Genomic DNA, 12,417 nt, shown 5'->3' on the forward strand with positions numbered 1-12,417 from the left:
GGGATGCAGGCTAGGATTTAACCAAATTATAAAAAGAATTAGGCCTTGGTCAGGTCAGTTTTACTAAAAGCCTTTAGATCTTGGAGGATCAATGAAGGCAAGAGAAAGGTTAACCCCAAGGGTTTCTGTTGGTGAACAAACATATCAAAGAGAAATTACATTATTCCCTTGGCCAACTTCTGACATTGATATATTCAGATGATTTGAAGAGATGTGGAAGGATAAACACACACTGGTTATAGACAAGGAACTCTTTCATTACCTCTGTTTAGTCGGGGGGCTTATCCCTTTGTTTTTTATGAGGTGGGTTATTTTAATAGTAAATGCTGGTAACAGCAGTCAACATGGCAATCTTTCATTTTGAATACAATCTTTCCTAAGACAATGTTTCTAGCATAGTTGACAGAAAGCACTGTCTGTCTATCATTTCCATGGTCCAGTGTGGTCTCAGAAGCAGAAAAACAAGGAGAATGTAGGGAAGAGCTGGAGGAATAAGTCAGTCATTTTGTGCTCTTTATATTTGTTTGAGAGGATCTGTTTTTTTCCAGCCATATAGTTGAGGGAGAATCAGTTGTAAGAAGAATGAAGATGTTGATGGAGAAATAGAAGGTGGGCAGGGTGGTCAGTAGCCCATGTGACAAATGATGCTGACGTCATTATCTGAAAGTGCATGTATCCGTGCCTGGTAATTAAGACATGCGAAGATAATTACGACATGGTCCCCTCTGTCAGTAATATAATAATATTCTAGATTTGATCACTTAGGGAAGGTATATCATGCCTCCATCACAATCATTTAAACAAATGCATAAAATGGATATTCGCTCTAGAATATTTCTGATGAAACTGCTTCTGAAGCTTACAAATAGGTGCTCAAAAACCTGTTGAAAAACAGTTTGGGGTGATCAGTCATGAAGTCAAATGCAAACACTGTCATATTTATTTGGGCTTTCTTCATAGCAGGGAGAAGAACGAATAAACCGACGTAGCAGTCGTTTCAACTCTGAACTTGATGTCCCATTTTTGGGAGATTCAGCTCTACTCTTATAAATCAGAAAAAAACAGAAGCAGACAAAAAGCTGGCCCGGCTAGCAGCAGGGGCCGGTGAGTCCGTGGCCAGTCGATACACGAACCAGCTCTTTCCCTTCTTCAGTCTTTACCTTCCCAACCAGAGGTTGTTAGGTTTCACTCTCTATCGAGTCAGTTGCCCGAGGGGGAGAGATCTTCACATTGCATTACACGTCGCTCGTTTCTCTTTCCTCTAGCTTGCTGCCCGCCCCCCTTCCTGGGACATTGCTTTTCTTCCTTGGGTTTTGGAGAAAAGCTTTGCTCGCTGGGCGTCTCTCTCTGGCTTGCTGTCCGAAGCATTAGTCACACTTCGCCAGCGGCCGTGCAGATCGTGACACCCGCTGCTCGGCTAGGCTCCTACCTCTGGAGGACATTGCTGGGGCATTTCTGAGGGGACCACCGCGAACCTTTGAAGGAAAGAGATTTAAGAACTCTGATCTCCAAGGATAGCTCACAAGCGCTTGCTTGACCTATCGCTGCGTGGTAGACGGTGCCTTCTGTGAGATTAGACAGTTTACAGGCTGGGAGTGGGCCCAGAGGGAGAACCATGCCCGTCTTGAGGTTTCCTGAAGGGCTCGGGCTGCCCCGGCCCTGCTTCCCACACGGCCGTCTTGTCACCTCTGGCCCTGAAGAACGGAGGTTCTGTGAAGAATGGAGATTTAATGACGGCGAGGGTGACCTCTGAAACCCGTTGTGAGCGCAGAGCCGACAATAGCCTGCATTATTCACATGTGCCTTTTTACAGGCTCTAGAAGATGCTCGCCAACGTCTCGCGACCCTCACAGTCTCAGTGAGAGGCGGGCACAGCAGGCGTCATTCGAATCTCATGTTCCAGCCGAGAAAGGAGAAGGCCTGCGAGGTGAGGTGACTTGTGGGAAACCTGCCCGGTGCTCCGGGGAAACAGTGGTGCTCAAGACATCCTCCACCCCGCCCCTGTGCTCTGAAAAACTGTTCACTACAAAGAACCGCCCTTCGCCACAACTTAGATAGGACTCTCTGCTGTCCCTTGTTTCCCTATGACAAGGCCAGACACAGATCCTCCAATTCCCATTCTTTGCCTCATAAGTGATTAGCTCGCTATTTGACTGGTTAAGACAAGCTCTCTGCTAACTTGACCAGGTCAAACTTTCATCAGACTTCTCTCCTCCCCCCAGGCCCCTGAACTTTGACCCGCCCTCCATTCATCCCCCACCCCCCAGCCATACCTGGTTCTTCCTAGCTTTGCTAACCGCCCCCTGTTGCCTGACCTTTGAGACGATTAGAGCGGTCTTCCTATTGCAATAGTCTTTTTGAATATAGTCCCTCCTTACCTAAGGCAGGATTTGGTTTTTATCTGATGGGTCACAGGCTAAGGATCAAAGGTGGCCTCCCGTCACCTAGCCTTCGTCACCCATGTGGTGTGACTTTTGCACCTGCCAGGGGTGGGTGGTTGAATCGTGGCCCCGACCCCAGGCCCTGCTTATTCCAGGCTTGGTTCCCATGGGTCACTCTGTGTTCCTGCAACACTGTGCCCTGTAGGATTCTCTGGAATAAAGCTTTTACAAGAAAGGAAGACTCATCTCATACATCCAAGGGGTTCCAAGGCAGATGTGTTGCTTTGTCTCCACTGGTGTTTTACCTTAATCTGAGAACAAGCTGTTTTTTTTTTTTTTAGAGACGGGGTCTCACTATGCTGCCCAGGCTGGAGTTCAGTGGCTATTCACAGGCGCGATCCCACTCCTGAGCAGCACGGGAGTCTTGACCTGGGCCGGTTCACCCCTCCTTAGGCAACCTGGTGGTCCCCCGCTCCCGGGAGGTCACCATATTGATGCCGAACTTAGTGTGGACACCGATCGGCATAGCGCACTACAGCCCAGGACTCCTGAGCTCAAGCGATCCTCCTGCCTCAGCCTCCCGAGTAGCCGGGACTACAGGTGCGCGCCACTGCGCCCGGCATCGGACATTCTTATTTGGAGGTGAGTTAAAAAAAAAATCCAGGGCTTCCGTGGTGGCGCAGCGGTTGGGAGTCCGCCTGCCGATGCAGGGGACGCAGGTTCGTTCCCCGGTCCGGGAGGATCCCACGTGCCGCGGAGCGGCTGGGCCCGTGAGCCATCGCCGCTGAGCCTGCGCGTCCGGAGCCTGTGCTCCGCGGTGCGAGGGACCGCAGAGGTGAGAGGCCCGCGCGTACCGCAAAAAAAAAAAGAAAAGAAAAAAATCCAAAGCAATTCCATTCTGTTAAGCTTTAGAGAGCAGAGCCGAGAACCACACATGTGCCTACATGCTCTTTAGAGATGCTGGAGCTGCAGAGTTGGACAGGTCAGCCAGCCTTGCCTGTAAAGGCTTTTTGGTTTCATGGAGGTTTCAGATACATGATCAGGATTGGAGAAGCGAGTTCAAGGTTACCTGCAAAGTGGTCAATGGGCTCATTAGTACTTGGGTAGTGGTCTCAGTAGCTGTGTAGTTTGTTGGCCCACTTCATAGATTTTTCTTTTCTGCAATACCAAGAACATAGCAAAAGGATTTCATGTAGAAATTCTGAGTTTCATTATTATATTGCTTTGTAATAATAATAATCTATGAACTTTGCAGTCAATATTTCTGTAGCTTGCTGGCCACCACACACTGTATACGCTCAAGCTTGCTCTGAATGAGCCACCTGCAACATTATCGGCTTTTGTGGCTGGATTCCTTCAAATCCAATATATTCTGAAGGATGTGATCAATAAGCAGATGGCTCAGACCTGTATACACGCCAAGAAATGAGGCGCCTAATTAACAGTTCGCCCAGGGTGCGAGGCAGTTGCAGAGGGGAGTGGAGACCCTGCCTGGCTGGGAGACCCCTGCATAAGGCGATCAGGGCTGGTGGTGTGACGCGTCGGCACGAGGTGGCTGTCGGAAGTGAGGGCACAGCCAGGACCTCCAGGCTGTGCTCGTTAGGGCTTTGCAGAATTCCCAATTATCTCTTGAACTGGCCCTGAGGAAGGCCCCTTTTCGTTGCCCTGAAAAAGGAGTCAGTGGATCGGAAAGAACACCCGATTCGAAGTTCTCCACGGGTTTGGCTCTGAAGTTCAGTTGGTAGACCACAGAAATGTGGTGTCTGCTGGGACGAGAGCTTGCGGGAGGCGAAAGCCGGCTTCTGGAGCGGGGCAGTTTGGGGCCCTGCACAGAGCTCAGGAAGAGGTTATGTGAGAAGAGCCCGATGAACCCCCGAGGGGTGTTTCAGTGAGTCTGTGAGTCCCGCCAAAGGTATCAAGAGGGCCTGGACTCCTTCCTGCCCTCTTGGCTCTTGGCTCAAACAGGAACAGAAGGAGGCCTTTCTCCGCTCTGTACCTGGGCGAGCCGGCTGCTGAGTGTCCCCAGCACCAGAGGACAGAGCTGAGTTCGCCGTGACGGCTCTCCCTGGGGCCTGCGGCACACGCGCCCAACCTGGTGCCCGCCTGATGTGCCCGAGCCGACTGTTCCGTTGTTGTGCTTTCAGTGTTTCCCTGGGTAGGGCCCTACATGCTCTTTCCAACGTGAAATGCAGACTCTGAAAGGGAAGACAGGGCCGGGGTCTGACGTATCCCAAGACAACTGTCCTAATGCTCCTGGGGCCGATTAAGACAGAGGAGGTCAAGCCTCTACCTGTGGGGGATGACGCGTGTCTCAGTCTTTTGACGTAGCCTGTGGATCCAGATGAGCACGCTGACGACAGAGAGACTCATTAATGCCGTGGGTGGCGACGTTCCAGCGGGCCTTGACTACTTACTGGGCAAACCACAGGAAGGGTTTTCATTTTGAATGAGTGACATACAGCATTGGGGAAAATAATACTATCAGTATTAAATTTAAACCGGGTATACTGGTCAAGTACAGAAAGCAAGGGGATGTGGAAGCATAATTTAAGTGTGGCTTTGGGATTGTTTTGCTGTTTTAATTTGGCCCCTAGCTTTTGGGATCAGATGACAGAGTATATTAAAAATGAAAAAAATTAATTTTGGTTAAATGCATGTAACATAAAATTTACTGTTTTTAAAAAATATTTTTTAAAAATTAATTAATTAATTTACTTTTGGCTGTGTTGGGTCTTCGTTTCTGTGTGAGGGCTTTCCCTAGTTGTGGCAAGCGGGGGCCTCTCACTGTCGTGGCCTCTCGTTGTGGAGCACAGGCTCGAGACGCGCAGGCTCGGTAATTGTGGCTCATGGGCCTAGTTGCTCCGCGGCATGTGGGATCCTCCCAGACCAGGGATAGAACCCCTGTCACCTGCATTGGCAGGCAGATTCTCAACCACTGCGCCACCAGGGAAGCCCAAATTTACTGTTTTAATCATTTTAAAGTGAACAGTTCAGTAGGGTTAAATACATTCACATTGTGCAACGATCTCCAGAACCCTTTCATCTTGCAAAACTGAAACTCTATACCCATTGAGTGACAAGTCCCCCCTCTCCCAGCCCCTGGCAACCACCATTCTACTTTCTGTCTCTATGAATATGACTTCTAGGTGCCTCATATAAGTGGAATCATACAGTATTTGTCTTTTTGTGGCTGGCTTATTTCACTGAGCATAATGTCCTCCAGGTTCATCCATATTGTTACATGTATCAAAATTTCCTTACTTTTTAAGACAGTAATATTCCATCATATGCATGGACATTTTGTTTATCCATCCATCCCCCAATGGACATTTGGGTTGCTTCCACCTTTGGCTGTTGTGAACAATGCTGCTATAAACAGGGCTGTACAAAAATACCTCTTTGAGACCCTGCTTTTGATTCTTTTGGATATATACTCAGAAATGGTAATGCTGGAATCATATGGTAACTCTGTTTTTAATTTTTGGAGGAGCTACTGTACTGATCTCCATAGTGGCTGGACCACTTTACACTCCCACCAGCAGTGCACAATGGTTCCAGTTTCTCCATATCCTCGTCGACATTTGTTATTTTCAGTTTTTAAAAAAATGTTGATAGCAGCCATCTTAATGAGTGTGAGGTCTAGATGTAATTTTTTTTTTTTTTTTTTTTTTTTTTCCGGTATGCGGGCCTCTCACTGCTGTGGCCTCTCCCGCTGCGGAGCACAGGCTCCGGACGCGCAGGCCCAGCGGCCATGGCTCACGGGCCTAGTCGCTCCGCGGCATGTGGGATCCTCCCGGACCAGGGCACGAACCCGTGTCTCCTGCATCGGCAGGCGGACTCTCAACCACTGCGCCACCAGGGAAGCCCCTAGATGTAATTTTTGAAGGCAGTAGTGTGGCAGTGATACTACATGAAAGTAAGTTGCTGAACTGAGCTGACTGGGGAAGAAAGTCTCTAGCCATGAGTTTCCAGGCTGCACATAGGGATTTAAGGTATCAGTGTTTTGGTGGCTGTCTCTTTCCACATACTGACTCAGAAAAGTGGACCTCTCTATTAACTCTGGAAACATGGATCTTGTGTTTTTAGGCTTCTGGGAAGCAAGAAAACTCAGAGTTGAGTGTACTGGTTAGGGTTCAGGCAGGCTTGGGGCTCACGTTTTTGTCCCCTGACAGGCTATTCTAATGTGCACCACTGCCAGGGAGACAGACCCTGTTATGGGCTGGATCGCATCCCCCTAAAATTCATATGTTGAAGTCCTAACACCCAGTACCCCAGAATGTGACTGTATTTCATATCTGCTCACCCTTAGATATTAGGAACGTTCACTGGTCCCCATAGGTAGCAATTACAGTTTCAATTCAGAAACTGGAATGGTTCAACTTGAACTTGATTTAATATCAGATCTTTTCCCTTCCACTGACTCAGGCCTGCTTCAAGCTGGCAACCTGCTATGGTGGATAGAAAAGTGGCCCAACTGACAACTGGTCAACGGGGTATTTGGGTTGGGAGGTTAGACAGCTAGTGCAGTGGTTCGCGGTATGTCGTGCATCAGCTCTGACTAAGCCCATCTGGCAGATTTTGTGAGGCACTCACGTAAACGGAGTGAATGAATTCACCTCTCCTGCCTTTCTTAAAGCAAGAAGCTGAATTTTGTCTCGGAGGTGTAACACTCAACCAAGATTACACCAGGAGTAACTATAATAAATCCAGGACTTGAAAAATCTGTGGCCCTCCAAAGCCACAGATACTGGTGTTTTTCAAACTTGGCTCCTTGGAACACTAGGATGGTTCAGGCCGTCTTTGGGGGATGGACTGGGTTTGTGAGTTGTTATAACGAACTACCACACATTTTGTAGAATTGGGCGGTTTAAAACACATGTGTCATCTCACAGCTCTAGTTCTGGAGGCCAGAACTCTGACATCAAGGTGATGGCAGGGCCATGTTTCCTCCAGCGCCCCTGGGGGAGGATCCTTCCTTGTCTCTTGCAATGACTTGTCACCCTAGGCATTCCTTGCTTGTGGTGGCATCACTCCAATCTCTGCCTCTGTCTTCACATGGCTGTCTTCCCTCGGAGTCTGTGTCTTCATGTGGCTTCCTCCTCCCTCGGCGTCTCTCTCATCTTCTTATGACACCGGTCATATTGAATTAAGGGCCCGCCGAACTCTGGTATGTCCTCACCGTGACTTAACTCAACACCTCTGCAAAGACCCTATTCCCAAATAAGGTCACATCCACAGGGACTAGGAGTTAGGATTCCAACACATCTTTTTTTTTTTGGGGGGGGGGCGCACAATTCAGTCCATAACAGGTGGGAGACAGGCCTGTTATGACAGGGTGGGGTTCTCATCTTCACCCAAATTTCAACTAGGGCTGCCTTGCTTTTGCCTGCTTAATATTTTGGGATCCTCCGAAGGACTTAGAGAAAGAGTGCCACTGGTAGCAGTACCCTGAAAACCACCAGTCTATGGTATGTGCCACTTTCTACAAAGAAACAGGGAAACACATCATTCAACTGGCCTAGAAACTGCTTTTGCTGAAGGTTTACAAGCCCAGTATCTCTTCTATGTGCTCAATCTGAGGCAGCGCGGGCAGGGCACAAACGGCCAGTCCCCGCTGATGGCTGTGGCTCTGGAACCACCACTGAGAATAGAGTGAATAGCCTCAGTCTGGCCATTCTCTCCACCCCCGTTCCCTTGGAGTCCCCTTGAATTGCCTTGTGTGCAATGCGTGTGTGGTCTGTTCCCGGGGGGTCTCTGCGTCAAGTGTTCTATCCCTTACACTTTCTGATGCCTTCGGAACCCGAAGCATCCCTTAATTAAAGGCAGTGGGTGGCGTGATGACAGGATTAGTATCAGTGTCTGGCCCCCCTAAGGACCAGGGGACATTGTGGCTGATGTTTTCCCATCTGCATAACCAGCCTGTTTATAAGTTGATGAAAAATCTGTAAAAGGGGGTGAGGCGTGTATCTTCTGGGCTTGCCGTCTGCTCTACTGGCTTCAGGAAGAGAGTGGCATTAAGTCCCACAGGAGTCGTTTGGTTGTTTCCCTTCGTTGCAAATGCAGGGTGCTGTGGCTTTAAGTGCATTGCTATTCGGCCCCTTGCTTCCCTGCAGAACGAACAGCAATGACGTCCTGCTGAACGTGGATTACAGACGTTTTAGAAAGGGCTCAGCCATTCTGTGAGAATGAAGCTGTATTACCCAAGTGTCATGAGCCAAGAGGAAAAACATCTCGTTTTCATGCAGCACTGGTGCAGACCCATGCCCTGGCTGCCAAAGATCCTTTTGTGAGTTTGGAAGGTACAGAGTGTTCACTCAGCCTTAGCGCTAACGTGAAAGGAACCTTCTGGCTTAGGAACTGAGCCGAAATGAATAGCAGGGACAGAGCTTTTGCCAACTAATTATCGACGGAATATTCAAATACAGAGTTTGCAAAATGCCAGCTCCTTAGTGGCCCCTCCACCAAGCCGTCTCCTACCCCCCAAACCCACACATATGAAAAGGGTTTAGAAATGATCATCAACTCGAAGGAAATCAATCAAGTAAATCGATCATCAACTCTTTTACAAATCCAATATTTATTTTATTTTCTTATGTACAAAAAGTAAACTCTAAATGAACATAAAACGAAATAAAATCCTTTCGGCTGCACTGACTTTAATTGCCCATTATCTTATTGTCACAATTAATCATATAAACACTATATGGACTGTCACCACAGTGTCACATTTGTTATACAGAAGGAATGTGATATTTGGCTAGTTACGAATGTTAAGTAGACAGAAATAGATCATAAAGCAACTGGGGGAGTAGGGTGGTGGTCAAAGGATTCTGAGATCAACACTGTATTAAAAGAAGTTATCTAGGAACTTCCCTGGTGGCACAGTGGTTAAGAATCCACCTGCCAATGCAGGGGACACAGGTTTGAGCCCTGGTCCGGGAAGATCCCACGTGCCGCGGAGCAACTAAGCCTGTACGCCATGGCTGCTGAGCCTGTGCTCTAGAGCCCGCGAGCCACAACTACTGACCCCGCATGCCACAACTACTGAAGCCTGCACGCCTAGAGCCTGTGCTCCACAACAAGAGAAGCCACCGCAATGGGAAGCCCAAGCACCGCAACGAAGAGTAGCCCATGCCTGCCGCGACTAGAGAAAGCCCGTGCACAGCAACAAAGACCCAAGGTAGCCAAAAATAAGTAAGTAAATGAATAAATAAATAAATTTTAAAAAGAAGTAATCTAAACAGCAAATCTCCAATCAAGAATTGTGTAAAGGCCCAAATGCACTTCTACTTGGTTGACCCAGCATAAAAGAACCAATGTTGCATCCAGAGGACATGGACGGCTGATGTGTGAAACATATACAGTTGAGCTGTGAGATAACAACTAAATTGTGAGTTGGGAGTGAGATGAGAGTACCATTATTTCTGTGGGAGAGTCTGGTAGCAAGGGCATCATTTTGAATTGAACATTGCAATAGTGTGTTGGGGGCAACTCAATGTCTTTGCTGATTTATGGTAAAACAGACCTGCCTTGGGTAAGAGATGAAGCCAAGGGTAACATCACACATGCAAAGATTTTTAAAATAAGCTGAATCATGTAGCTTTACTTTTTTTTTTTTTTGCTAAACTCAATTATTAAAAGGCATTTTAAGAAACTCCACATCTTTAATTAATTATGTACCCCAAGTGATCCAAGTACAGGTTTGTTTTAAACCAGTCAGCTCTTTGGGCCCATTTCTTTGCTTGGTAGCTGCACACGCAGTTCTCTTGGGAACAGGCCAAGGGGACAGACATTGACTTGTTCTGATCTCTAATATCTTGTGCATGTTTTTAAAAATAACATGAGGAAAAGAGTATACTTTTTAAAATTCAGAATCTAGTTTGTAAAACTACTGTCATTTTAGCATGAGCTCAGTGTTGACATTTTCAGATCAATCATAAATAATAAATTCTCCCAAGAGAGGTATTTCTAGAGGAAGTGGGAAAAACGTGAACTAAAGATATAGCTCCTGCACCATAAATATCAGCCACTTTGGGCTAAGCACTCTTTCAGGGGGTGAAACTAATGCATAAGAGCATACATGAATATATCTTAGTTTACATAGATGGAATATATGGAATTTGGAATGATCTACATCTGGTATAGTTGGTATAGTTTCTAATATTACGAAACTGACATTTTGCAGATTCGCCTGAACGCGTGATAATAGCCCACCACACACAGCTTTGACAGACCCAGTTTTATGCCTTCCTATGGCAGGACAGAAATCAGTTTAAAAACTCTTGTTACAAGTTGGACTTAAATTATACATCAATTATGGATTGCTCCCTGGACAATGAAAGAACATATCGGAAGTCAGTTTTCACCAGGGGACTTTGATCTTCACTGGTTTCCATCTAAATGTCCAGAAGGTCATCTCCGCTTTCGTCACTCTCCACCGTCAGCTGCCGGGTCCACCACTTCTTAACCTCGGAACCACAGGAAGCCGTGTCTGTCATGGGGTTCATTCTGCACACGACAGATTTCATTGTGGTCCGCCCTCCAAACCGTAAGTTGACCGAAGACACCGAGTGGCTTATTGGTTTTGGTGCTGTGGAATCAACAAGCGTCCCGTGAGCAACCTGGTGTGCCTCCCCCCTTTGCTAGCCATTCCTGAAACCCCCCGATGGTCCGTCAGTCATACTTTCCAGGAGCAAGGCCTACCCATGGACGTCACGTATGAAACCTTTCTAACACTTGGTTCTTTATATTCATAATGGACTTTAAAATTATGTTCATGGACACCTAGTAACACCATTTGAAAAAAAATATGCCGCTTGCAATTTGAGATAACTACAAAAACTAAAAAAATCACTAAAAGTTCCAATTTGGGCAAATAAAGTGTCATAGAAATGTGTCAGAGTTCACTAGTATATAAATATGAAGAAACAACAAAGGAAAAGAAGGGATAGTGTAATAGACAGTGAGGGGAGAGGAAGAGGTTTGGAGAAGGTAAGGGAGGAAAGATGTGGGTAAATAACTTTTTTTTGTTTTTTTTTTGTAAAAACAGATGGAAGCGTAGCATCAGAGAAAAAGTCGTGATTCCTGGACAGATTTAAAATACGCTAAGGGCAGCATTCATCTTTCCAATCCGTGTGCCTGAATAAAGCAGCTTGTATGAAGACTTTGTTGACACACTCATGGCTTTGGGATTCTATCAGTCATGGTTTGGGGTCCCACTTCTGTGACCTGTAGATGTGACCAACATCAAGTTCATGCCTCTGAACCCAAGTTTCCTCAAGTGCAAAAGGAAGAGGTTACAAGTTTCCTCACTGGACTGTTGTGGTGAGAATTAAAATAGATTAAAGGAGCTGTGACCTAAGAAAATGCAGAGCAGATCCGCCATGTAGCCCAGCACTCCACTTGGGGGTGCACACGTGAAGGAGACCGGATCACTATCTTGAAGAGATACATGCACCCCTATGTGCATGGCAGCAGCATTCACAGCAGCCAAGATATGGAAACAACCTGCGTCCGTCGACGGACGAATGGACAAGGAAACCGTGGTATGTATCCAATGGACTATTACTCAGCCTTCAAAAAGGAGGAGATCCTGCCATTTGCAACAACATGGCTGGACCTGGACGGCATTATGCTAAGCGAAATCAGTCAGACAGAGGAAGACAAATCCTGTATGCTCTCAGTTACATGTGGAATCTAAAAAAGTCAAATTCATAGAAGTAGAGAGTAGAATGATGGTTACTATGGGTGGGCAGGTGGGGGAAATGGGGAGGTGTTGGTCGAGGGGTACGGAGTTTCAGCCTTGTTTCCCCTCCCTCCCGGCTTTCCGTTACCAGGTGGAAGGAAGTCCGGTTCTCTCTGATCCCTGCATAATAGCCTCCGGGGTAGGAGAAAAGAGATTCCGCTCCCTGGTGTTAAGCAGCACTGGACAAGGGTAAGGCACAGTGTCTTCTGCTTTGTGGGACAGACGGGCTACGGAAGACTTTGCAACAGTCTCTGTCTCCTCACTTGAATTGGGCTGAGGAAGGGACACAAT

General features: G+C 47.1%; 1 protein-coding gene across 5 annotated transcripts in view; it reads right to left on the reverse strand.

The window, feature by feature from the left end:
* Window positions 1–8,939: 8,939 nt before the first annotated feature.
* The window catches only part of NALCN (sodium leak channel, non-selective), a 274,410-nt gene continuing 270,932 nt past the window's right edge, over window positions 8,940–12,417 (reverse strand). For all 5 annotated transcript variants that reach the window (XM_067016966.1, XM_059042399.2, XM_067016967.1 and 2 more), the window contains one exon: window positions 8,940–10,971. In XM_067016966.1, coding sequence (XP_066873067.1) covers window positions 10,778–10,971 — 194 coding nt within the window. In that variant the 3' untranslated portion in view covers window positions 8,940–10,777. The remainder of the gene's footprint in view (window positions 10,972–12,417) is intronic.

The sequence above is a fragment of the Kogia breviceps genome, chromosome 16 (assembly GCF_026419965.1).
Source record: "Kogia breviceps isolate mKogBre1 chromosome 16, mKogBre1 haplotype 1, whole genome shotgun sequence".
In the NCBI taxonomy this organism is placed as follows: Eukaryota; Metazoa; Chordata; class Mammalia; order Artiodactyla; family Physeteridae; genus Kogia; species Kogia breviceps.